Source organism: Coregonus lavaretus (assembly GCF_964263955.1).
Source record: "Coregonus lavaretus genome assembly, chromosome: 38".
In the NCBI taxonomy this organism is placed as follows: domain Eukaryota; kingdom Metazoa; phylum Chordata; class Actinopteri; order Salmoniformes; family Salmonidae; genus Coregonus; species Coregonus lavaretus.
In genome coordinates, this window is record NC_140025.1 from 14,790,317 (window position 1) to 14,818,315 (window position 27,999).

At 43.5% G+C, this 27,999-nt stretch overlaps 2 protein-coding genes across 9 annotated transcripts in view; one reads left to right on the top strand and one right to left on the bottom strand.

Annotated features, from left to right (window-relative positions):
• Positions 1-27,999, bottom strand: part of LOC311111964 (uncharacterized protein) — a 426,062-nt gene that overhangs the window by 388,108 nt on the left and 9,955 nt on the right. Inside the window, exon 6 of one of the 7 annotated variants that reach the window (XR_014610813.1) lies at positions 12,465-12,883. The exons of the other annotated variants lie outside the window; for them this stretch is intronic. The gene's annotated coding sequence lies outside the window, so the exon portion shown is untranslated. Of the gene's footprint in view, positions 1-12,464; positions 12,884-27,999 lie in introns of those variants that run through there. 7 annotated transcript variants of the gene reach the window in all.
• On the top strand, positions 2,262-27,889 carry LOC311111956 (1-acyl-sn-glycerol-3-phosphate acyltransferase gamma-like). Of its 2 annotated transcripts, none has more exons than XM_084154897.1 (10): positions 2,262-2,472; positions 18,537-18,594; positions 20,979-21,206; positions 22,272-22,441; positions 22,579-22,740; positions 23,343-23,496; positions 23,572-23,674; positions 23,805-23,880; positions 23,971-24,169; positions 26,749-27,889. In XM_084154897.1, exons 3-10 carry the CDS (start codon positions 21,029-21,031, stop codon positions 26,838-26,840), a joined length of 1,134 nt encoding a protein of 377 aa, XP_084011023.1. In that variant the 5' UTR covers positions 2,262-2,472; positions 18,537-18,594; positions 20,979-21,028; the 3' UTR covers positions 26,841-27,889. The 2 variants fall into 2 exon arrangements, with proteins under 2 accessions (XP_084011023.1, XP_084011022.1); XM_084154896.1 differs by lacking the exon at positions 2,262-2,472 and adding an exon at positions 15,467-15,786.

The window sequence follows — 27,999 nt, forward strand, 5'->3', positions numbered from 1 at the left end:
ATCCCCTCTCACTGCATGGGGCTGTCAATTAATGATCATAAATGTTTAATGTGTGTATACCTCAGTTATTATAAGACACGAAAGGCATAAACAGCTTGTGGAGAACATTTAAAATCAGATAATTTTGCCATGGAAACCCATATAATGACATAACTCTGTGGTCACCCTTGACTGAACTGGCAAAAAGTATTTATGATCTGAAGGAATTCACAAGTTCAAGGTAGGAATAACCCCTAACATAATCAGGATGAAAAGAGGCACAGGGACATCTACCTGCATTACATTTCAGTCACATGTGTTGGGAGAGAAAGGTACGGAGTTGCACCCCTTCTCAAAAAACCAACACTCGACCCCTCTGATGTCAACAACTACAGACCAGTATCCCTTCTTTCTTTTCTCTCCAAAACTATTGAGCGTGCCGTCTATAGCCAACTCTCTTGCTATCTCTCTCAGAATGACCTTCTTGATCCAAACCAGTCAGGTTTCAAGACTGGTCATTCAACTGAGACTGCTCTTCTCTGTGTCACGGAGGCTCTCCGCACTGCTAAAGCTAACTCTCTCTCCTCTGCTCTTGTCCTTCTAGACCTGTCTGCTGCCTTTGATACTGTGAACCATCAGATCCTCCTCTCCACCCTCTCCGAGCTGGACATCTCCGGCGCGGCTCACTCTTGGATTGCATCCTACCTGACCAGTCGCTCCTACCAAGTGGCGTGGCGAGAAGCTGTCTCCGCACCACGTGCTCTCACCACTGGTGTCCCCCAGGGCTCAGTTCTAGGCCCTCTCCTATTCTCGCTATACACCAAGTCACTTGGCTCTGTCATATCCTCACATGGCCTCTCCTATCATTGCTACGCAGACGACACACAACTAATCTTCTCCTTTCCCCCTTCTGATAACCAGGTGGCGAATCGCATCTCTGCATGTCTGGCAGACATATCAGTATGGATGACGGATCACCACCTCAAGCTGAACCTTGGCAAGACGGAGCTGCTCTTCCTCCCGGGGAAGGACTGCCTGTTCCATGATCTCGCCATCATGGTTGACAACTCCGTTGTGTCCTCCTCCCAGAGTGCGAAGAGCCTTGGCGTGACCCTGGACAACACCCTGTCGTTCTCCGCTAACATCAAGGCGGTGACCCGATCCTGTAGGTTCATGCTCTACAACATTCGGAGAATACGACCCTGCCTTACACAGGAAGCGGCACAGGTCCTAATCCAGGCACTTGTCATCTCCCGTCTGGATTACTGCAACTCGCTGTTGGCTGGGCTCCCTGCCTGTGCCATTAAACCCCTACAACTCATCCAGAATGCTGCAGCCCGTCTGGTGTTCAACCTTCCCAAGTTCTCTCACGTCACCCCGCTCCTCCGCACACTCCACTGGCTTCCAGTTGAAGCTCGCATCTGCTACAAGACCATGGTGCTTGCCTACGGAGCTGTGAGGGGAACGGCACCTCCGTACCTTCAGGCTCTGATCAGTCCCTACACCCAAACGAGGGCATTGCGTTCATCCACCTCTGGCCTGCTGGCTCCCCTACCTCTGCGGAAGCATAGTTCCCGCTCAGCCCAGTCAAAACTGTTCGCTGCTCTGGCACCCCAATGGTGGAACAAGCTCCCTCACGACGCCAGGACAGCGGAGTCACTCACCACCTTCCGGAGACATTTGAAACCCCACCTCTTTAAGGAATACCTGGGATAGGATAAAGTAATCCTTCTCTCCCCCCCTTACCCCAACCCACCCCCCCAAATTATTATTATTATTTTTTTTAAACATTGTAAAGTGGTTATCCCACTGGCTATAAGGTGAATGCACCAATTTGTAAGTCGCTCTGGATAAGAGCGTATGCTAAATGACGTAAATGTAAATAATGGGAATGCTGGCTTGTTATCAGACAGGAAGAGGCAAAGCGAGAGGATTTACTCTCTGCCAAAGAGGTCAACAAAAAAAACAATGAATTTGCTACGTGAGGCTTATTTGATCGAATAGAGGTTTGGTAATGGTTAGGTTGTTACGAATGCACTGATATAATTGGACGCATGTAGCATTTCGGCAAAAACAAAAGGCTTTATATCGGAGTTGTGACTGTTGTGCACACTCGTATCTGGCCTCTCATTGGCTAGAATGGCCCCACCTGATATCGCCTCCTCCCGCCTGCCTTACATCTTTGAGGACATGTATTTCCATTGTTAGAGCTGTCACTCGACTATCTTGTCAATATAATAGATAATCTTCGTTGTTATGCATTGTTTCCAGGGGGACAGAGTTTGTGGTTGGATAGACAGGAAGTTGCATATTTCACAGAAGGATGTAGCTAGCTAGAAGTTAGTTAGCTCAAAGAAAAACCTTTATATTGAACAATATATGCGTCTATGGCGCTGGGGTACAAAGACACCAATGTTGTTTCAGTGTTGAGTTGAAAACCAACGTATTGGACCTGTTTGGTAATTTTACTCGTCGTCGGGATCCAGAAATCAGGTAACGTTAGCTAGCTAAAATGCTATTCAAGTTAGCAGGGGTGTAAATAATCTTTACGTCGATTCTGTTGCAAAACGTTTACTCAGACGGAAAACGTAAACCAGAGTTTCTATTGGACAAATTCAGGTAGGTCCATCCTCGTTTCGTTCAGTTTGTTGAGTTTGTTTCCTTTTGGTTCTTAAACGGTTTCCGTAATGAATACACCCCTGGCTAACTGGATAGGTAAAACCACTGCAGCAGTAGCCATCTAACATGCCACCTAATGTAACGTATCACTGCAGAGTAGTCTGGACATGCCTTCGTGGGTTGGGAGTTATGACCAGAGTATGTGAGCGGAGCGTGCCCAATTTGACTGGAGCGCGGAACGAGTTTCCCAAAAGCTGGAGCTTCGGCCTTCTCCAGTAGCGCTCTCTTCACGAGCTCACGCCTTGATCACACTGACAGTGTTTTTGCATTTTGGTACACCAGAAGTACATTCATTTCCAATGGAACGCTGCGTTTGCCTTGCAGTATTGCAGAGGCAGTTGCAGTACGTTCTGTGTGGTGCATAGGTGGGATTTATTGAACATATGCATCAAACTGTATGTGTAGATGGCTTGATGGAAATAGTAGCAGAAGCTGAATGTTGCACACATATCCAGATGATAGTGCGTACCATTTTGCGCAATAACTCTGTCGGTGTGATTGAGGCAGTCAGGGCATTCCTGCCCATCATGCATTTGTAGGCTACTTGTGTGCTGCTATAGAGTACTACAGTATTAGTCATAATACCCATAAAACCTAGCGGTCAAACAGGAAATGGTTCCAATAATTTTTCCACCATTCATTTATCCCATAGGGGATTTTAGAAACACTTAAAATAAGGGCTGTGTTTTGTGTAGGCTTACCCTGGCGTGACGTTTTGCACAAGACAGTTCTCGTCTCCTAACTCTGCTGCTTCCTAACTCCGCTGCTGCCTCCGCCGCATTGTTCTGAACACCAATATGCTGGTTAACTTTGCTATTATGCACATAGCAACAGGGTCTAGGAAAAGGCGCCAATTCAACAGCACACTGATGTTTCAGAACCGTGGACAGCGACCGTTATCCAACGCGGGAGAAAGCGCATTGGTTATAAAATAATATTATTTTTATTAATGTTGCACCATTGTTCTTACCTAACACAGCCATATACAATTTCAGTAGTACATGTCTTAGTGATGGACTGTTCAATCCCCACGGCCTCCACAATGGATTAGTCCACTCAGACAGGCGCAAATCCGACAGGTGTCTTGTACAGTGCATCGGAAAGTATTCAGACCCCTTGACTTTTTCCACATTTTGATACGTTACAGCCTTATTCTAAAATGGATTAAATTGTTTTTCCCCCTCATCAATCTACACACAATACCCTATAATGACAAAGCAAAAACAGGTTTTTAGAAATGTTTGCAAATGTATAAAAAAAAAAAAAAAAACTGAAGTCACATTTACATAAGTATTCAGACCCTTTACTCAGTACTTTGTTGAAGTACCTATATCAGTGATTACAGCCTCGAGTCTTCTTGGGTATGACGCTACAAGCTTGGCACACCTGTATTTGTGGAGTTTCACTCATTCTTCTCTGCAGATCCTCTCAAGCTCTGTCAGGCTGCACAGCTATTTTCAGGTCTCTCCAGAGATGTTCGATCGGGTTCAAGTCCGGGCTCTGGCTGGACCACTCAAGGACATTCAGAGACTTGTCCCGAAGCCACTCCTGCGTTGTCTTGGCTGTGTGCTTAGTGTCGTTGTCCTGTTGCAAGGTGAACCTTCGCCCCAGTCTGAAGTCCTGAGTGCTCTGGAGTAGGTTTTCATCAAGGATCTCTCTGTACTTTGCTCCATTCATCTTTGCCTCGATCCTGACTAGTCTCCCAGTCCCTGCCGCTGAAAAACATCCCCACAGTATGATGCTGCCACCACCATGCTTCATCATAGGGATAGTGCCAGGTTTCCTCCAGACGTGACGCTTGGCATTCAGGCCAAAGAGTTCAATCTTGGTTCCATCAGATCAGAGAATCTTGTTTCTCATGGTCTGAGTCTTTAGGTGCCTTTTGGCAAACTCCAAGCGGGCTGTCATATGCCTTTTACTGAGGAGTGGCTTCCGTCTGGCCACTCTACCATAAAGGCCTGATTGGTGGAGTGCTGCAGACATGGTTGTCCATCTGGAAGGTTCTCCCATCTCCATAGAGGAAATCTGGAGCTCTGTCAGAGTGACCATCGGGTTCTTGGTCACCTCCCTGACCAAGGCCCTTCTCCCCCGATTGCTCAGTTTGTCCGGGAGGCCAGCTCTAGGAAGAGTCTCGGTGGTTCCAAACTTCTTCTATTTAAGAATGATGGAGGCCACTGTGTTCTTGGGGACCTTCAATGCTGCAGAAATGTTTCAGTACCCTTCCCCAGGTCTGTGCCTCGACACAATCCTATCTCTGAGCTCTACGGATAATTCCTTCGACCTCATGGCTTGTTTTTTACTCTGACATGCACTGTCAACTGTGGGACGTTATATAGACAGGTGTGTGCCTTTCCAAATCATGTCCAATCAATTGAATTTACCATAGGTGGACTCCAATCAAGTTGTACAAACATCTCAAGGATGGTCAATGGAAACAGGACGCACGTGAGCTCAATTTCGAGTCTCATAGCAAAGGGTCTGAATACTTACGTAAATAAGGTATTTCTGTTTTTGTAATTTTTTAAAATAAATTAGCACAAATGTTTAAAAACCTGTTTTCTCTTTGTCATTATGGGGTATTGTGTGTCGAGTGATGAGGAATTTTTTTTATTTAATACATTTGAGAATAAGGCTGTAACGTAACAATGTGGAAAAAGTCAAGGGGTCTGAATACTTTCCGAATGCACTGTACACCATAATGTTTTTTTTGCTACTGCTTGACTAAAGAAATCTTGGTCGACCAACAGCCTATCGACCAAACAATCGACCAGTCGACTAAATGGGGTCAGCCCTAGTCCACAACTATAGAATCATTGTGGAATCTGAAAACACACATATCCCGAAAGCATGATGGTGTACTACCTGCACATGCTAACAGAAAGGAACGAGGTGGGTAGCTAACTGTCATTGTAGCAAAGTATTCATAAACAAAAAATCATACATCTTAAAAGTTTCGTTCATTTTGGTCTATTATCTATACAATAGGGCTGACATATTACCTCTTTCAAGGAGCGTTTTATTGGGTTATTTAGCCTAAAAACCTTTAGGCTTACCTATAGAAAAACGTACAAAAACAACTCTGCATCCTTGCCCAACCTGGCAGGAGTGGCCCAAAGGGTGTTTAGCGTCCCCAGTGGCTCTGTAAGCGCCAAGAGGGTGTTCTCCGCTGATGGCCTGCTCTCCAGGCACCATCTCATGAGTCTGAAGCCACAGACTTTTTAGACTGAGCCTAATAAGACATTTTTATTACATTTTTATTACATTTTAAGTAATTCACAGTCTATATGCACAATTTATAGACTAATGATTTAATACAACGAAATGTTGTTTTAAATGCTGAGCGCTTAATGTTCCTGCCAGCAAATGCTTCACAATTTATTTATTTGTAGGCTATAGCTTTGAAATAATTGAAATAATAGTCTCAACTCCACTCACATACTCTGGTTATGACCAAGTTCGAGTTAACGTTAGCGAGAAACTAGATAGCTAGCAGAAGTTAGCCTAGCTAGCTAGCTGTGAGTTTCAGTTATAGCTGTCATTCACATGGAAATTGGACTGTTAGCTAACTAACTATTTAGCTAACTAAAGTCAGTTTAAATATGCATTTGGAATTAACCAGCAAGTATTTATGTTTATAATCCTATCCCATGAATGAATTAAACCAGCTAATGTCAGTCAACCACTAGCCTTTGATCATGACTCTCAGTTCCATTACATTACACATAAGAGTCAACAAAACTCCCCCTACAGAAGATTCCTTAAGAGCCCCAACGTTCAATCTGAACATTAACACGGATCACTTTTGCTATGGTTCCGGAAGCATAATGACCTTATCTTTCATATCAGCGAGAAATCATTTTCAAAAAGGTTAAATTGATACAAACGTTGATAGGGTTAGTGTTCCCTCACGGCCATATCTCCATGTTACAGCGCTTGTTTATGGAAAACAGATGGAAGACAAGAGGCGACCACCTGTGCTAAGCTATCTAGCATGCTCCGAACACCTGTGTGTAAGCGTAACTCTGGAAGTGTAGCAGAAGTGTAGTTTCGTCGGATGGAGGCACTCGCAGCTGTATGGATCTGTGCAAAACTGCTACAGTAGGTGTATAATTTTTATTTGAAGGATTCTTTCTTGCTGATGAAAGATAAGGGCCATGTGTTTCGAAAGCAGTATCGCAAGCGATGATTATGGACGTTTCTAAACGTTAAAACACAGATTGTAGTTCACACGAGAGTGGTGGGCGAAGCCAATGGCTGAAAACTGTAGGGAGAAGGCAGAATGCCGCCTACTAGTCAACCACCATCCAGGTCATGCACAGTAGCTTGCCAGAAGATACCGACCATTACGCTTGTTTACACTGAGCTGCACTGGGGTCGGAATGCGATCCTGGTTACATTAAGACACGTACCTCAATGCAGGGATGGGATATGCCTCTGTACTCCAGGTTTTACCTTTATTTATTTTTATTTATTTATTTATTTTCACCTTTATTTAACCAGGTAAGCCAGTTGAGAACAAGTTCTCATTTACAACTGCGACCTGGCCAAGATAAAGCAAAGCAGTGCGATAAAAACAACAACACAGAGTTACATATGGGGTAAAACAAAACATAAAGTCAAAAATACAACAGAAAATATATATACAGTGTGTGCAAATGTAGCAAGTTATGGAGGTAAGGCAATAAATAGGCTATAGTGCAAAATAATTACAATTAGTATTAACACTGGAATGATAGATCTGCAAGAGATGATGTGCAAATAGAGATACTGGGGTGCAAATGAGCAAAATAAATAACAATATGGGGATGAGGTAGTTGGGCGGGCTAATTTCAGATGGGCTGTGTACAGGTGCAGTGATCGGTAAGGTGCTCTGACAACTGATACTTAAAGTTAGTGAGGGAGATTCAGAGATTTTTGCAATTTGTTCCAGTCATTGGCAGCAGAGAACTGGAAGGAATGGCGGCCAAAGGAGGTGTTGGCTTTGGGGATGACCAGTGAGATATACCTGCTGGAGCGCATACTACGGGTGGGTGTTGCTATGGTGACCAATGAGCTAAGATAAGGCGGGGATTTGCCTAGAAGTGATTTATAGATGGCCTGGAGCCAGTGGGTTTGGCGACGAATATGTAGTGAGGACCAGCCAACAAGAGCGTACAGGTCACAGTGGTGGGTAGTGTATGGGGCTTTGGAGACAAAACGGATGGCACTGTGATAGACTGCATCCAATTAGCTGAGTAGAGTGTTGGAGGCTATCGGTAGGATAGTCAGTTTTACGAGGGCATGTTTGGCAGCATGAGTGAAGGAGGCTTTGTTGCGAAATAGGAAGCCGATTCTAGATTTAACTTTGGATTGGAGATTCTTAATGTGAGTCTGGAAGGAGAGTTTACAGTCTAACCAGACACCTAGGTATTTGTAGTTGTCCACATACTCTAGGTCAGACCCGTCGAGAGTAGTGATTCTAGTCGGGTGGGCGGGTGCCAGCAGCGTTCGATTGAAGAGCATGCATTTAGTTTTACTAGTGTTTAAGAGCAGTTGGAGGCTACTGAAGGAGTGTTGTATGGCATTGAAGCTCGTTTGGAGGTTTGTTAACACAGTGTCCAATGAAGGGCCAGATGTATACCACAATGGTCCATCGATAAGATTAAAATACTGCTTGTTTTCCAGAAAAACAGCCGTTTACGTCCTCATGCTAGCTAGTAGTAGCCACCGCAGCAATTTTGGAATGGCAGTGTCAGCCAATCAGCTCCTTTGTTTTTGTACACGATGTGGTCGTCACTAGTTACCACAGCTACACAGTCATAAACCCTGCCTATTTCTACCATTTCTCTTCTTAAAATCTAATTTTAAAGCTAACCCTAACCACACTGCTAACCTAATGCCTAACCTTAACCTTAAATGAAACCAAAAAGCACATTTTTGTTTTCATGAATTGTTAATATATAGGCAAGTTTGACTCTGTGGATGTGGTAACTAGTGAAAACCACACAATGTGCCATTCCATAATGGCTGCTGTGGCTACTGCTAGCTAGCATGATGACCCAAAAAAGTTTGGGTGCTGATTGGCTGAAAGCTGTGGTATATCAGACAATATATCACGGGTATGACGCAAAATTACTTTTTTACTGTTCTAATTGTTTTGGTAACCAGTTTATACACTGAACAAAAATATAAACGCAACATGTAAAGTGTTGGTCCCATATTTTTGTTCAGTATAATAGCAATAAGGCACCTCAGGGGTTGCACGTTACATCGTGGCTAAGAACAGCCCTTAGCCGTCGTATATTGGCCATATACCACAAACCCCCGAGGTTCCTTATTGCTATTATAAGCCGGTCATCAACATAAATGTAAACAAGTAGGTTTGCGTCATACCCATGGTATATTGTCTGATATACAGTGGGGGAAAAAAGTATTTTGTCAGCCACCAATTGTGCAAGTTCTCCCACTTAAAAAGATGAGAGGGGCCTGTAATTTGACTAATTGAGGAAAAAAAATCCAGAAATTCACATTGTAGGATTTTTTATGAATTTATTTGCAAATTATGGTGGAAAATAAGTATTTGGTCACCTACAAACAAGAAAGATTTCTGGCTCTCACAGACCTGTAACTTCTTCTTTAAGAGGCTCCTCTGTCCTCCACTCGTTACCTGTATTAATGGCACCTGTTTGAACTTGTTATCAGTATAAAAGACACCTGTCCACAACCTCTAACTTTTTGTTAAAAACTCAACTCGTCGTGTTTGGAGGACAAAGAATGCTGAGTTGCATCCAAAGAACACCATACCTACTGTGAAGCATGGGGGTGGAAACATCATGCTTTGGGGCTGTTTTTCTGCAAAGGGACCAGGACGACTGATCCGTGTAAAGGAAAGAATGAATGGGGCCATGTATCGTGAGATTTTGAGTGAAAACCTCTTCCATCAGATGAAACGTGGCTGGGTCTTTCAGCATGACAATGATCCCAAACACACCGCCCGGGCAACGAAGGAGTGGCTTCGTAAGAAGCATTTCAAGGTCCTGGAGTGGCCTAGCCAGTCTCCAGATCTCAACCCCATAGAAAATCTTTGGAGGGAGTTGAAAGTCTGTGTTGCCCAGCGACAGCCCCAAAACATCACTGCTCTAGAGGAGATCTGCATGGAGGAATGGGCCAAAATACCAGCAACAGTGTGTGAAAACCTTGTGAAGACTTACAGAAAACGTTTGACCTGTGTCATTGCCAACAAAGGGTATATAACAAAGTATTGAGAAACTTTTGTTATTGACCAAATACTTATTTTCCACCATAATTTGCAAATAAATTCATAAAAAATCCTACAATGTGATTTTCTGGAATTTTTTTTCTCATTTTGTCTGTCATAGTTGACGTGTACCTATGATGAAAATTACAGGCCTCTCTCATCTTTTTAAGTGGGAGAACTTGCACAATTGGTGGCTCACTAAATACTTTTTCCCCCCACTGTACACACCGCTGGAATGCTGTTTCAGCCAATCAGCATTCAGGACTCAAACTACCCAGTTTGGGTCTTTGTGTGTCAAAAAAGAAGATGCATCAAATAAGCTTTTAATTTGATGCGTCAAATAGACAAATTCTATTATAAAATGTTGTGTGCGCTGAATTTGCATGCGCAACTAAGCCAAGCGCCACCACTACGGTCAGTAGCATTGTCAAAGCTGTATAAAAAAACATAATAATAGGTCTGCAAAGAAGCACACACACCAGCCACAATGTGTTTACAATACTGCGTTGGTAATGAGCCATTATTTGTTAGGCCGAATGGGAAAACGTCTGTGTGAGCATTTTAAATAAAATCAGATTAAAACGAGCAGGATCACAAATGTTAGCTAGGTTGTCCAACATTCTCCCCAACATGCAACCATCCCAGAGGCAGGGGAGAAAGGATGGTGATCCTGCTGCTTCTGCCTGCCAGCCAGCCACATCCCAAACAGTTTCACCTGATGCATCCTAGCTAGTCAAGCATTTTGTCAACATTGATAACTGTTTGGAAACTGGAGGTATGCTGTCTCCCTACTACGTTGACTTCGGTTTGCAGTATGACAAAGTCACTCACAAATGTATTTGATACAGATGTTATTAGCAACTTCTGGGGTAGCTAGCTAGCTTTAGCTTGGTACTTAGCTAGCATCAATACAAACAGCCTGAAAAAATGACCAGAAACTGCAATCATTTTCAATATTCTTAGCAATGATTTAGGAATCCATGTGACTAAGCATTAGCTAGGAACCACTTGTTGTTCTCCTATTGAAATCGAAATTCAGTTCATGAAAATAACTAGCTAGCTAGCAAACGAACTAAACAAGCTAGCCAGCTACCTAGCCCTTTAGCCCCAAACTTACGTTAGAAGCAGCGAGCTAGCTTAATCTCGCTAGTGTGGCTTGACCGGACCGGGTCCGACCATCATCAACCAAATACGAAAACTGTCTTATAAATTAGGGGTATTTAAGATAACACCTATCTAGATGGTTAGCAAGCTAACTATACCTACTGAAACGAGGCAACTTTACCAGCATCATAGCACATATCGGTGAATCGCTGTGACATATGAAATACAAGTGATGGTGTAATCAATGTGTAATAACTACGTAAAAAATATTATGAACGTGTTAAATTATTATGTAACGTGCAGTCATATTCAGGTCCAGATTGGTCAACAAGCTTATTTTATGTGTCAAATAGTGTTATTTGACATATCTTTTTTGACACGCAAAGACCCAAACAGCATTCCATACTAATCTCATAAAACGTCTCAATCTCACACTAGGCGTACTTCCAATTTGAAGCCTTTATACATAATCTCTCACATTGTCTGGTTGCATAGATGTTTTCATGAGTCTGCAGATTTGCATGTTGCCATAATAAATTCAGATAACTTAACCTTGTAAATTGAGTTAACCTTGTAATTCGTGCCAGTGGGTCAAATCAATATATAGACCTTGTTCCTTTAAAGAGGAGTTGACTAACACGTGTTTGTTTGGAATATCATTGTCAGTATACATTCTATCAGGATGCATAGTGATATTGTTTTTCCACACTTCACAGCATTCAACACATGTTTGAAACCCACCCTCTTCCCCACTGCTTGGAATGCCATAGATTTTTAGAAGCCATGTTTGCTCTTGGATGGGCAGAGAAGGGTAAAATGTCACTTTTATAGTGGAAGAAATGTAATGTGGAACTGTGAAATTATGTTGTCTTGGATATTAATTGGACTTAGTCACTGCCTGTGGCATTTACTTATTCAGATCAACTTTATTATCCCACCAGGGGGAAATTCATTTGGTAATGTGCTTAAAAAGACGATACAATATAATTCATTGAAAGTGCTATAGCTATACATTTAAAGTGAAAGTGCAATATGCTGTGTACTCGAGGGACCAACAGACTATCTATTAAACAGCCTAATGGTAGTTGGAATAAAAGAGTCCCCATATCTATCTGTTTTGATTTTCTTTTGAAGAAGTCTCTTTCCCCTTGTCCGGCTGCTGCTGTGACTGCATTCTGAGTGAAGGGGATTAGTACTGTCCTGTAAAATGCTATCAAGTTTTAGGAGGATGAGCTTTGTGTACAGGTTGGTGGCTGATTCTTGATCTATACCAATTATCCTTCCCGCCGTCTTAATCAAGCGCTGAAGCTTGACTTGGTTTTGCACTTGCATGTTTCCAAACAAGCATATCAGACCAAAGGACAGCACACTCTGCAGGACAGATTTATAGAACATTTGTAAGAAATAGCGGTCGACATTAAAATCGTTCAGTTTGCGTAAAAAAAAAACATTATCTGTTGCAATTTCTTTATCTTTGCAAAGGCACAGCAGCTGAGCTTCTCCACCCAACCCCCCCATACAGATGGATGGAAATGAGAGGTGACTTATCCAGGGTGCTGCTGCAAGAGCGCTAATCAGTGCTAATCTGGACCGGATTAGAGTTTTGTTATCCTACATCTCTCCTTCTCCTCACTGTACAAAGGAGAGGCTCCTTCTGTGTTCCGTCTGTTTTGACACTTTTAAACCAGTGTGTCTTGGTTGTTCTTCTTGTCTCGCGGCGATCTGGTGTGAAGCCAGTCGCCGACTAGCTCCTCTTTCGTTTCTCACCTGAGTTGCTTTCTTGAGGACCGTCTCCTGTTGCGCCGATGGACGCACCCTCCTCATCCTCCTCTTTTCCTTGGGACTTAGTGTTCATGCTGTCATCATCATAATTTATCTTGTCTCCTATGGGGATTAACATTAGCATGAGTCTCAGGCACCGTGGACACTGACACCCCCCTTGTCCTCCTCTTAAAACGGTTCAGAGATTTCCATCTCTTTTTTTCTACTATTCTTTTTTTTTCCTGGGGGGAAGGTAATCAAGGAGGGGGGCGAAGATGCTGAACCAGGGGGCCGTGATGCTCTTTACAGGGCTGTGTGGGGCACTGGTGGTGCTGTCGATCGCCTACTACACCTACTGGTAAGTCCTGTTGAGGGAGCAGTCGAGAACCGCGTCAGAACTTAAAACAACTTTATAGACATGACTGGTTCTGGTTCCACAGTGAGCCCGTTTGTTGACTCCAACTGCTTGAGGCTGTGTGGAACCACAAACTATAATCTAAAATCTCTTGTACCACCTGACACTGGTTTTGAGAGTGTGTAGACTGGGCTTGGTTGGTTGTTGGCTCTGATGCACTTAATTTAAGAGTTGACTTCTGTGGGTTTGTCTTGTTATTTGTTCAGGAGTGGCTCGGGACCTTCTGCTGCTGAACATCTTGGCCAAGTTAGCCTGTTTTGGAGGCCAGGCTGTTTTTCCCTGTTAATCAGTTTAGCCCTGAGTGGCTATTGCTAATCTCTGCCACGTCCCACGTCCAGTCAGGCCTTGTGTGTGTGTATCCTTGCATACTTCGTAGCCTGCTAAATGGCTTTAACCTCGTAGATACACAATGGCAATTTACACTACCGTTAAAAAGTTTGGGGTCACTTAGAAATGACCTTGTTTTCCAAAGAAAAGCAATTTTTTTTGTTTATTAAAATAACATCAAATTGATCAGAAATACAGTGTAGACATTGTTCATGTTGTAAATGGCTATTGTAGCTGGAAACGGCTGATTTTTTTTAATGGAATATCTACATAGGCGTTCAGAGGCCCATTATCAGCAACCATCAGTCCTGTGTTCCAATGGCACATTGTGTATGCTAATCCAGGTTTATCATTTTAAAAGGCTAATTGATCATTAGAAAACCCTTTTGCAATTATGTTAGCACAGCTGAAAACTGTTGTGCTGATTAAAGAAGCAATAAAACTGGCTTTCTTGAGACTAGTTGAGTATCTGGAGCATCAGCAATTGTGGGTTCGATTACAGCCTCAAAATGGCCAGAAACAAATAACTTTCTTCTGAAACTCGTCAGTCTATTCATGTTCTGAGACAAATGAAGGCTATTCCATGCGAGAAATTGCCAAGAAACTGAAGATCTCTTACAACGCTGTGTACTACTCCCTTCACAGAACAGCGCAAACTGGCTCTAACCAGAATAGAAAGAGGAGTGGGAGGCCCCGGTGCACAACTGAGCAAGAGGACAAATACATTAGAATGTCTAGTTTGAGAAACAGACGCCTCACAGGTCCTCAACTGGCAGCTTCATTAAATAGTACCCGCAAAACACCAGTCTCAACGTCAACAGTGAAGAGGCGACTCCGGGATGCTGACCTTCGGCGTACAGAGGCCCATTATCAGCAACCATCATTCCTGTGTTCCAATGGCACGTTGTGTTTGCTAATCCAAGTTTATCATTTTAAAACGCTAATTGATCATTAGAAAACCCTTTTGCAATTATGTTAGCACAGCTGAAAACTGTTGTGCTGATTAAAGAAGCAATAAAACGGGCTTTCTTGAGACTAGTTGTGTATCTGGAGCGGCAGGTAGCTTAGTGGTTAAGAGCGTTGTGCCAGTAACCGAAAGGTCGCTGGTTCTAATCCCCGAGCTGACTAGGTGAAAAATCTGTCGATGTGCTTGAGCAAGGCACTTAACCCTAATTGCTCCTGTAAGTTGCTCTGGATAAGAGCGTCTGCTAAATGACTAAAATCAAAATCAGCAATTGTGGGTTCGATTACAGGCTCAAAATGGCCAGAAACAAAATCAGCCGTTTCCAGCTACAATAGCCATTTACAACATTAACAATGTCTACACTGTATTTCTGATCAATTTGATGGTATTTTATTGGACCCAAAAAAAAAAATCTTTCGAAAACAAGGACATTTCTAAGTGACCCCAAACTGTTGAACGGTAGTGTACATCCTTTGCCTGCCTTGTAGGCTAGGCCAGGGGTTGGAAATCTTTTCTGTTTCAAGACCCACTGAAACACTTTTTTTTAAATCTGGGGACCCCTACGTCAGAAATCAAGTTAAGACACTTATAAAAATGACATTTCACAATGTGTTAATGCCTACATACATACTAAATGTGAGATGTTTTAGCCTTACGGCTGTTATTTTAAATGTTTTAGCTTTATCTCCTGAAAGCTGTCTGAGGCCCCCTAGTTGAGAAACAGTGGACTTCTTAGGAAATGTTTGTTTGAGTAAATCATAAAATAACACATTGACACTATTTGGTTTCAAATCGATAGACAAGCAGCCTATACAAGCACTATTCCCATAGCACTGTCTCCCTCATCCCCCTTATACCTGGGGAAAATTATGGCTGAACTTTTTTAACCTCTGTGTGTGTGTGTGTCACTCTGTTCGTTGGCCCAGTATTGACGGCCAGCCATTCGTCTGAGGGGATCAGGTGATTGCAGACACTCCTCCCCCTCCCCCTCCCCCCAAACACACTCGCTCCACCAGGCAACGCTTTGGCAGGCAGGCTGGGAGAGCGTCTCCCTCTCTCCCCCTCCCTCTCTTTTCTTTTGTCTCTCTCTCCCTTTATCTCTGTGTGGGGACAAGTTTCCCACTCTGCTAATGGACGGCCATGTGAGATGTCACTAGTCTCTTAGGCAAGACTCCAAAGTTCACTCATGTTTACTGAGGAGCTCTGGTGTTTCTCGCGCTCTCTTTCCCACTATTTGTAATTCTCACTCTGTTCCTGACTGTGGGCAAAGCTAGGGCTTCACACTTTGACAGAACTGCTTGCTCTCTCTTCCAGAACAAGGTTAGTGGTATTTCTGCTCCTTGGTGTGAATGGGATGTTATTTTATGAATATTGACATCGCTAAGATGATGGAGACATTTTTTATCTTACTAGTAATACCGTGTTAAACTCAGAATCACCTGTTTGACTGTGAACTGATGCACCTACTGTAGTGAAATAGATAGGCTATACCGGTAGTTTAAGCGTGCATGCTATTATCTGCTTGTAGATGCCAGACGCACTGTAGCAACTGTTTGTATTATTAGACTGTTTGCAGAGTTGATATTGCTGGCTACAGTTTTGACGTTTGACTGCCATGGTTGTTTGGTGAAGGAAGCTGTCCAAGGCATTGCAAGCTGATGTAAATGACTCCTTGATTCTTGAGCATCGGATAAAGTTGTTTTCTGGCCCTCTTCAGTGCTATCTGCAGGAAACCGCCTTCATTTAATGGGCCATTTAAAACATGGGTCCTACAGACCTACACCACACCCTGTTATGCCTTGGCTTTATGGCATCCATCACCTCCTCATGCCAGTGAAGTTAGAACAGAACCTTGAAGTATTGAGAAAGTGTATTGGGAAATCATAGTCAGCCCACAGAGAAATATGCACATGTAACACGCGTCACTGTGCTTGCTTAACAGTATAGCTTCCTTCCTCACAAGTCCTTACTGACCTTGATCTCGGATCCTCTGCTTCTCAAACACAAGTGACCCACGCTTGACTACGCTGTTGACTACGCTGTTGAAAAGCTAGCAGTTCGATAGCACAGGTTGAGATGTTTCAAGCTGGGGAATGAGGTTACGAATCCAACTCGTTTACACTCACACCTCTAAACTCACTCCACAGTGACCCCAGTCGTTGAGCAGAGCGCAACTGCAGATCCGGGTCACAGCACCACTTCTGCCCGCTTGACAGTCTTAGCAAACTATAGAAAAGCTAGCAGTTCGATAGCTTGAAATGTCTCCACCCACGCAAAGTAGTGAGGTTATGAATCCAACTCTGTTACACACACACACACACAGGATGGTGAGAGTGAGTGTGTGTTCAGAGGGACGAAGTCTATGTTCTCTCAGCCCTGTGTTCCCTCAGTTCCCACAGCCCTATGTTCCCTCAGCCCTATATGTTCAAATTACTTGAGTAGATGCTGAGATACATGTTGTTGTTTTTTATCTCAGAAAATGCCATTTGGGCTGCTGGAATATTGACTCAAGGTCATAGTGATTTAAACATAATTCAGTAGGTTCCATATATACCCTCACATTTGTGTAGATGCTGAAATACTCAGCATGTTCTACATTATAACAATAAGCATTGGTGCCAATTCTGATTGAAACTGGTTCAGTGGGTACTGAGGGACCATAGGGTGGACCTCTGTTTGGATGCTTGAGGTCACTCAGGTCCACACTCTGTGGGTGGGACCTCCTGTGGAGTTGGTACAGCTGGCCTGTAGTACACACACAGCCATTGATTTGACTCTTTGTTTCTAGGATGTGATTTGACAAAAACAGTGTGACTTTGACTTAATGCTCATTCCGTTATTAGGCCACTGTGTAGTTTGCAGTGTTTTATGATGGGTTCGGTATATCTTTGTAAAGTAGCCTATTTTATTATTGAGATTGGAAATAGGAAGGGGGCACAGTAGGTGAAATGTCTGTAGTGGATACAGTATTACTAATTCTGTAGTATTACTAATGATAGTAATATGTGGGAGGGAGTGGAGTGGTGCAGGCCTGCTGTTTGGGGGGGGTGGGATCTAGAGTTAGCAAAGATGACACACCAGTATCCCAGAGAGCTTGAATGGGGCCAATTTAGAGACTTTGTCGCTATAATTAGGAAGTTTTGAAACCCCTCCAGAGACTGTTATTGTTAAGAGCCTAGCAACAAATTCAGTGACCTATCAGGCTGCCTTGGAGAGTTTTGTCACCAAGGGGTTTTGATAGCATTTGGCGACTTTTCCCACTCAATTCTGGGAGTAGCGATCTGCAACAGAAGTCACAGCAACAGCGCACAAACAGTTAGCACTTTGTGACAACTGCTGATGTAAAAAGAGCTTTATAAAATATATTTGATTGATAGGCATAGAAGCAAGGGGAGAGGGTGTGCGGCGGGAGAGGGGAGCGAAAACACTAAGTTGGGGACCGCAGCAAGGCAAGTTTGTGCTGTGACGTCGAGGAAAAAAAAGTTGGCAACACTGAATGGGGCTAGTTTAGGAGTTGGACACCTGGTGTGGGTGTCTGTGTGTGTGAAAAAGAGAGTGAGAAAGGGAGTGGGTAAATGAGTTGCTGGACTTGTTCCAACTAGGTGAAAGGGTGTGAGTGTGTGTGTGTGTGGGGGAGGGGGGAGGGGGGGGGGGGGGGGTGGTATGCAGACGTGTACATATCAGTAAGAGTGAGAGAGAGGTTATGTGCAATGCCATTTGGGTGAAAGGGAGTTTATTTTTATGGGCAAGCTGTGTTTTTAGCCTGATAGTTTCCTATTTTACATTGGGGAAATATAAATGGAAATAAATCACAGAGACTTCTCAGCCTGTCTGCTGAACTCCTCAGAATCAACCTGCTCTTTCAAGGTATTTTCTTATCACAGATTTCTGAATTATTCAGTTGTATTTTGTTTGCAGTCTTTTTTTTATTTTATTGTTGCTGTCATGTCACAATTTTGGCCATTTGGTGCAAGTTAGATACTTTTTGGGGAAATAGCTGATTGTTCAGATCATCCCGTCTTTAAACTGATTGTGAATAGTTTGTAATGATGTTCCTCTCTGTCCCTCAGGTCTGTGGTGTTGGCTGACGGGCCGTGCAAACGGGGCTTGTGAAGGGAACCCACCGTGGTAAGTTGCACTGGAATTTCTGAAAATTATCACGCTTCCACTATTAACCCAGCCTCATAAAAGGGGTCAGGAGTTTTCCCTGACCATGTGACCTGACTAGGAAAACTCTGGGTCATAGCCAATAAGGACCTTTTCCTGGTCAGGTCAGTTGGTCAGGGGAAACTCCTTGCCCTACTCATATTCATAAACATCCTTCTTTAAAGGGTAGGAAGTTTTTACTCACCAAAGTAACAACAGTGTGGTCAAATACTTAGTAACTTAGTTGTAGTCACGATCTGGTTACCTATAACTACAAACATAGTTATGTTTTTTTTATATACAGTACCAGTCAAAAGTTTAGACACACCTACTCATTCAAGGGTTTTCTTTAATTTTACTATTTTCTACATTTTAGGATAATCGTGAAGACATCAAAACTATGAAATAACACATATGGAATCATGTAGTAACCAAAAAAGTGTTAAACAAATCAGAATCTGTTATATTTGAGAATCTTCAAATAGCCACCCTTTGCCTTGATGACAGCTTTGCAGCACACTCTTGGCATTCTCTCAACCAGCTTTTCCAAACGTCTTGAAGGTCATTGTCCTGTTGAAAAAGCGAGAAAGGGACTTCCGAGTGGCGCAGTGGTCTAAGGGCAGTGCTAGCTGTGCCACTAGAGATCCTGGTTCGGGTCCAGGCTCTGTCGCAGCCGGCCGCGACCGGGAGACCCATGGGCGGCGCACAATTGGTCCAGCATTGTCCAAGGTAGGGGAGGGTTTGGCCGGCAGGGATGTGGGTTCGTTTCCCACGGGGGGCCAGTATAAAAAAAATAAAAAATAAAATAAAAAAAAACATGTATGCATTCACTAACTGTAAGTCGCTCTGGATAAGAGCGTCTGCTAAATGACTAAAATGTAAAAACAAATGATAGTCCCACTAAGCCCAAACCAGATGGGATGGCGTATCGCTGCAGAATGCTGTGGTAGCCATGCTGGTTAAGTGTGCCTTGTATTCTAAATAAATCACAGACAGTGTCACCAGCAAAGCATCCCCACACCATAACACCTCCTCCTCCATGCTTTATGATGGGAACTACACATGCGGAGATCATCCGTTCACCCACACCACGTCTCACAAAGACATGGCGGTTGGAACCAAAAATCTCAAATTTGGCCTCCAGACCAAAGGACAAATTTCCACCCGGTCTAATGTCCATTGCTCGTGTTTCTTGGCCCAAGCAGGTCTTTTCTTCTTATTGGTGTCCTTTAGTAGTGGTTTCTTTGCAGCAATTCGACCATGAAGGCCTGATTCACACAGTCCCCTCTGAACAGTTGATGTTGAGATGTGTCTGTGACTTGAACTCTGTGAAGCATTTATTTGGGCTGCAATTTCTGAGGCTGGTAACTCTAATGAATTTATCATCTGCAGCAGAGGTAACTCTGGGTCTTCCATTCCTGTGGCGGTCCTCATGAGAGCCAGTTTCATCATAGCGCTTGATGGTTTTTGCGACTGCATTTGAAGAAACTTTCAAAGTTCTTGACATTTTCCGTATTGACTGTCGTTTCTCTTTGCTTATTTGAGCTGTTCTTGCCATAATATGGACTTGGTCTTTTACCAAAAAGGGCTATCTTCTGTATACCCCCACTACCTTGTCACAACACAACTGATTGGCTCAAACGCATTAAGATGGAAAGAAATTCCACAAATTAACTTTTAAGAAGGCACACCTGTTAATTCAAATGCATTCCAGGTGACTACCTCATGAAGCTGGTTGAGAGAATGCCAAGAGTGTGCAAAGCTGTCATCAAGGCAAAGGGTGGCTATTTGAATAATCTCTAATATAAAATATATTTTGATTTGTTTAACACTTTTTTGGTTACTACATGATTCCATATGTGTTATTTAATAGTTTTGATGTCTTCACTATTATTCTAAAAATAGTAAAAATAAAGAAAAACCCTTGAATGAGTAGGTGTGTCCAAACTTTTGACTGGTAGTGTATATATATTTTTAAACATATTTCTTAACTTATTTTGGATATCTTCGGAACTACCCACAATGCACTATTTCGCAACGTCATATGGAGAACCGGTGCTACCTGGTGGTATTTTCCACTGAATTAAATGGAAATGCATTGTTTCTCCCGGCCGCGACCGGGAGACTCATGGGCGGCGCACAATTGGCCCAGCGTCGTCCAGGGTAGGGGAGGGAATGGCCGGCAGGGATGTAGCTCAGTTGATAGAGCATGGCGTTTGCAACGCCAGGGTTGTGGGTTCGCTTCCCACAGGGGGCCAGTATAAAAAAATATATATATATATATATATGTAAGTCGCTCTGGATAAGAGCGTCTGCTAAATGACTAAAATGTAAAATGTAAAAATGTTTATGGTGTTCTTCCCCAGGTTGGCCGTAGTGTGTGGATAGTCCTGCTAGCCCCCAGACAGCCCTGGCCATGGGGCTGATAGCGTACATCAAGAGCCTGTTCATCCTGCAGCTGCTGGTTGGCTTTGTGTTTGTGGTCAGCGGCCTCATCATCAACTTCATCCAGCTGTGCACCTGCGTCCTATGGCCCATCGACAGGCAGCTCTACAGAAAGATCAACACCCGCCTCTCCTACTCCCTCTGGAGCCGTGAGTCACACTCGAAGTCTTGAGTCATGTGTTGTATTTGTTTGTGTGTGAGGGGGGATAGGCTCAGAGCTGCACATTCTGTCTGTTGTCCCAAAACAAACCAGTCTTAAATGCAGTGCAAACTCCACCCACATGGTGTACTGGTTTTGGTGTTCCCCTCTATCCCTCTCGTTGCTGTGTTGTGTACATTCCTCTCTCATGCGGTCTGTGTGCAGAGTTGCCAGTGAACAACAGGCCCAATGGATTCTGGTCGTTGTAGTTCATTACCACAAACTAGGTTGAATATTTGTCTATTGAAAACTACAACGCCCTACAGCATCCCACAGTTCGTTCTTGATTTGATGTCTCTCATGCTTGATAGGATTTCTCTAGAGAAACGCACTTTGAGCTCACAAATAAAACGAACTAATTGGAATTCAAGTAATTGAACCAACTTCGGTCAATTTGTTGTTTAATAATCAGAAAACATAAAAATAATTTGGTTAATCGTTGATAGTGTGCTTGATAATCATGAGCAGACTTGGGATTGACTGGTTGATGCGCAGATAGTGCTCTGCGGCTGGACCATGTGTGAACGCTACGGCGTTCATGGAGTGAGTATCTTTGTGTGTGTGTAGTGGTCGCAAAGCCTGTATCAAAGGAAGCCGATTCATTGAGCCTCCTTATTGGCTACACCCACAGGGTATTATTTTCATTAGGAAGACGATAGCTTGTTTGCTAGCATAGGCACGTAACTTGAGAGCTAAACATAAACTGTTGTTGACTAAGTTTACACTGAAGTGATTTTTACAGGTTAAAAGTTTGTGTCGGAATTGAGAATGGTGTAGTGTAGTTCATTGCAACGGTTCGTTGTGACTGTGTGTAAAAGGTTTGGGGTCAATTTCATTTCAATTCAGGAAGTAAACTCAACAACAAGAAAAAATTGAATTGAAATGTTAGTTTACTCTTAAGAATTGACTGTATTGAAATGGAATTGACACCAGTTTGATGTGACTGGGTGGTTCATTGTAACGGAGTTGACACTGGTTCGTTGTCTTAACTCTGCTGGCCCTCGCTGTCCTATAGAGCTGGTAATGCTGCTGGAGTGGTGGTCGGGCACAGAATGCACCATATTCACAGACCAGGCCACGGTGGACAAGTTTGGCAAGGAGCATGTCATCATCATCCTCAACCACAACTACGAGATCGACTTCCTCTGCGGCTGGACCATGTGTGAACGCTACGGCGTGCTTGGAGTGAGTACCTGTGTGTGTGTGTGTGTGTGAGAGATAGAGAGAGGGAATGAGTGAAGGCTGCCTATAATTACTGTTTATGAAAATATTATGTTTGGTAGGTTGGCTGAATGATCTCGTTTCGTCTTGTCTTCTCTCAGGCTTCAAAGGTCTTGGCCAAGTATGAACTGCTGAAGGTGCCTCTGATTGGCTGGACCTGGTACTTCCTGGAGATCGTCTTCTGTAAGAGGAAGTGGGAGGAGGACAGAGACACCGTGTTCAAAGGCCTGACCCAGCTAAAGGATTACCCTGAGTTTATGTGGGTGAGTAGGACGACAAACAGACAACACAATGACCTTTGCCCCTCTCCCTCTGACCGTCCGCACGTCTCTGTATGGATTTGTACCCTGGGTCGTCTTCATTAGGCATCAAACAGATGAAAAACGGACTGAAACAGGGAGGGACCACCTGGACGTATCCAATAAGAAACGCACATTTCTGTTTACCGTTGCATAATGTTTTCCACTGAGTGGACACGCCCCAGAGTTGTCGGTGGCTACGTGCACACAATTTAAGCCAGTAATCTGACAAACTCTCATGGGGGAAAATGCAAGGGAAGAGAGGGTCTGAGGGGAGGAATCAAATAAATACAACTGAGATTCTGTGTGTGTGTTGTTTGTGCATGTGTATTTGTTACTGCAGACAGTGTTGCCAGAAAGGCACATCAGGGTGTGTCTGAGGTAGTTCACCTCTGTTGGCGTTCCTACCTTCTGTAGTTTCCACTGGGACACAGGGATTACAAGGCCATGAGCTTAAGTGTGTTGTGTTTACCGCTCCAAAGACAACAGGGTCACCTCCAAAGACAGCAACAGTGCGTGTGTGTTGACTTGTCTCTCTCTCTCTCTCTCTCTCCATCTTTCTTCAGTTCCTCTTGTACTGTGAAGGCACCCGTTTCACACCGAAGAAGCATGAGATCAGTATGGAGGTAGCAGAGAGTAAAGGTCTACCAAAACTCAAATACCATCTGCTGCCAAGAACCAAAGGCTTCACCACAACACTGAGCTGTCTCAAGGGCACAGGTGGGACACACACACACAAGCACCTGCACACACACATTTGCAGCACACTCATTGTCGAACTCTTTCCTTTCTCAGTATCTGCTGTGTACGACGTGACACTAAATTTCAGAGACAAGAAGGTCCCAACGCTGCTGGGAATCGTCAGTGGAAAGAAGTACATGGCAGATATGAATATCAAGTAGGTGGCGCCTGTCTCTCTCCCACAAACAAAGGCAGTGCACTGGTGACTTACTGTATCACCAATACAGTGACTTGCTGCCCTTTAGTAGCATTGTACTGAACTGACAGTTCCTCTCCTTCCTGTATAGGCGGTACCCAGTGGAGGAAATCCCAGAGGACGAGAAGGAGTGTGCAACCTGGCTTCACGAGCTCTACCAGCGGAAGGTACTGGGAACTCAACTTTCCAAGTCAATGACTCTCTCCACTAATATAATATTGACAACATTCTCTCTTTCTTTCCTTTTCTCTCTGTAGGATGCACTGCAGGAGCACTACGAGAAGGAGGGCAGTTTCCCCGGTCCCACCATCAAGCCCCCCCGTCGGCTGTGGACGCTGCTCAACTTCCTCTTCTGGGCCACATTGCTTCTCACCCCCCTCCTCAACTTCGCCTGCGGGGTGTTTGTCAGCGGCTCTCCCCTCCTCATCGTCGGCTTCTTGATCTTCTGCATCATCGGTGCGGATGCCACCCATTTAGCCTGCGCTAAACCTACTGCTTTTTCCAAGTGCCTTGTGTTGTTAGGACCTGCCTATACCATATCATCTCATTTTGACTCATTATTGGGTGGTTTCCCGAACACAGAATAAACCTAGTCCTAGACTAAAAAGCTATTTAAATAGAGATTCTCCATTAAGCATGCGTTTTAGTCCAGGACTAGGCTTAATCCGCTCTAAATGTATAGTTTTATAAAGTAGGGCTCTAGACTTCCTTTTTCCACTGGTGGGACTGGTGCTACCAACTTTTTCAGTTGATGGCACCAGCACAAGATTTGGTCGCAACAATTTTTTCGCCACTGTGCGCCGATTAATGACCATACAGAACAAGGCTGATAATGACTAGCCATCTTTAAAATGATGTCCGCGCCCCGCGGAAATCAAATGAGCATGAAAAAAATCTGTTGTTTTTGCATGGGCTGCTCAATCCACCGCATCAGTCGGCCTTCCGCATTTGCGGTGGAAGGTGGCAGAGCTACAGCTGTGTTTGTCAGACCAGGAGACATCCTGAAAATCGGTCTTCTCACGAAAACGTTTGTAGTGTCGGAACGGTTTGAGGTACAAACTAATATGACCCCTAAATGGAAAGATAAGACTCTCACGAACACAAACATATAGGATTCCCACAAGCCTCACAAGACTCGTCTGAAGGTAGACCGATACGAGTTTAAAAAATGAATGGAAATGCAGTGCATTCGGAAAGTATTCAGACCCCTTCACTTTTCCACATTTTGTTACGTTACAGCCTTATTCTAAAATTGATTAAATCGTTTTTTTCCCTCCAATCTACACACGAAAATAGGTTTAGAAGTGTTTGCACATGTATTAAAAACAGAAATACCTTATTTACATAAGTATTCAGACCCTATGAGACTCGAAGTTGAGCTCCGGTGCATCCTGTTTCCATTGATCATCCTTGAGATGTTTCTACAACTTGATTGGAGTCCACCTGTGGTAAATTCAATTGATTGGACATGATTTGGAAAGGCGCACAACTGTCTATATAGGGTCCCACAGGCCAATATTATCCCTGCGGTGAAGCATGGTGGTGGCAGCATCATGCTGTGGGAATGTTTTCAGCGGCAGGGACTGGGAGAATAGTCAGGATCGAGGGAAAGATGAACGGAACAAAGTACAGAGAGATCCTTGATGAAAACCTGCTCCAGAGTGCTCAGGACCTCAGACTGGGGCGAAGGTTCACCTTCCAACAAGACAATGACCCTAAGCACACAGCCAAGATGACGCATGAGTGGCTTCGGGAAAAGTCTCAATGTCCTTGAGTGGCCCAGCCAGAACCCGGACTTGAACCCGATCGAACATCTCTCGAGAGACCTGAAAATAGCTGTGCAGCGACGCTCCACATCCAACTTGACAGAGCTTGAGAGGATCTGCAGAGAAGAATGGGAGAAACTCCCCAAATACAGGTGTGCCAAGCTTGTAGCGTCATACCCAAGAAGACTCAAGGCTATAATCGCTGCCAAAGGTGCTTCAACAAAGTACTGAGTAAAGGGTCTGAATACTTATGTAAATGTGATATTTCAGGTTTCTTTTGCAAAAAAAATTAAAACCAGTTTTTTCATTGTCATTATGGGGTATTGTGTGTAGATTGAGGGGGGAAAAAACAATTTGATCAATTTTAGAATAAGGCTGTAACGTAACAAAATTTGGAAAAAGTGAGGGGGTCTGAATACTTTCCGAATGCACTGTATATATGGAAGTACTTTTGTGCCAAAGAAAGGGGTTAAATACGGGTAAAAATATATAATTAGAACTTTCTTATATTTCTTAGATATAGGACAGACACTTCAAAACATACCTCCTTTTGATTTCTTTTTTGACTGTTTTGCCATGTATGAATATGTTATTCAATGCGTTAATATGGGCTAATAGCAGTAAGACCAAATTCAATGTTTCAAAAAACATTGAATATATTTTTTATACTGACAGGGGTCCTAAAATTCCAAATCAAATAGCAAAATGATCCTTGGTATGACCATCTTAAAACAATTCCATATGTTAGCTTAATAGAAACTCAGCCCTAGGCCCTTTGACCTTAGGGGTTTTTAACTTGACTCATATTTACATAGATTGTTTTCAGAGGAAAAAATCAAACCTTTGCACAATCTAAAAAAAGGTGCTATTGTTAGCGATTTTGAACAGTCACTCTACAGTTGTAGGGCCCTATAAAATCAGTTTTATCTTTTGGTAAATTTGTGTTTGGCTACATGTGATGGCAGACTTTGCTAAACAAATGCCCAGCAATTGATATAAATCATATTCTGCCAGGTAGGCCTACTTTGCAGTCAAAATTTAATTGGGAATGTTTTTTGGGAAAGCCTTTAGATATGTTAATTCAAACAGCGCATGATGACTGAATTGAAGGTCGCAATGTGAGTGTTTTGGTTGCAGTGTTGAGCCCTGTATAGTATATGTGATTGCCTACTCCTGTATCTGCACTTTGTTAATTTGTATTATACGTCTGTTTTTTGTCTTCTGCTTTCTTTCTACTATTATTGACCAATCTGTCTGCTCTCTCCACAGCCTCCATAGCAGTGCGCCGCCTGATCAGTGTATCTGAGGTGAACAAAACCGGCTCTACTTATGGCAAAATGGAGGGCAAGAAGGAGAACTAGAACTCTTTATGGCAGTCACGTTACAGTCCCTCTACGGTCAACGCTCGGTGTCTGAGCGGTCGTTGCGGTCCCCGCACAGACAGACCCTGTGCAGCCACCCTCCTTTAAAAATAAGTAAAAACACAGCCGGAGGGTGGAGGGGGTGGGATATAACTGAATAGACTTTCTAGATGTAAGCTAAAATATTAATTATGATGATTGGGATACGGAACAAAATTTAAAATGGAACTGTTGCAGTTGACTCCCTCTGAATGCATCCTTCCAGTGAGAGGGGGGTGACAGACAGCAGGACTGAATGGTAGATACCAGGGGGTGTAGCTCTTTAGCACCAAACGCTTCCTGCACCCCAGCTCGAGGCCCCCCATGGGTGTCTGTCTCCTCCGCACAGCCTTGTTGTTCACTTCATCCACATGCTCCAGAACTCTCCTGTTGTAGCAGTACCACTTTCTCCAACATGCACACCACTTCCTGCCACAGCAGCCCACCCTAAAGAAGTTCTCTCCACCTATCAAATATGCTAATTTTCTGCTTTAGTATCTCTGACTGGGCCAGCCCACACCAGTCATACGTCCCTCTGTAGTTTCAGCAAGGTGCTCTACTGTCTGGAGAAGACTGAGATTCCCAGCATGCTTTAGCTCCCCACCCTTCCCCTCCATGAGGGTTGGGTGTGGAGGTGAAGGAATCTTAATACCTCTGAGCACATCCTGTTATTTGTTTGTCCATCTCCTCATGAAACTTGAGCTGAATCCTGACACAAACGAGATTGAGCATGCTGCTACTCCCCCCGTCCCTCCCAGAAAAGCACAGATGTGACGGCCAACCTCGCACCACTAAAATGCAGTATTTAATGTTAATTTAATGACAGGTTTGGGCCGGAGTTGATTTCTGAATTGCTTGTAGATCCCATAAATACTGGTTGTTATAAACAGTAAAAAATGAATCGTTTGGTTGCCAATGAATATACAAAAGTGATTGAATGATGGGATTTCCAATGTCAAGATGTAATCCTCACTTTTTTCTGTGTGACATAATAAATGTATTTCCCTACAGTACTCTGTCGTGAATTGTTCAGAGGGTTTTGAGGAGTGCTTCTCGTCAATAGTGGATCAACATCTAATAATTAACACAAATTAATTGTAAAATAGTTAGGTCTACCATC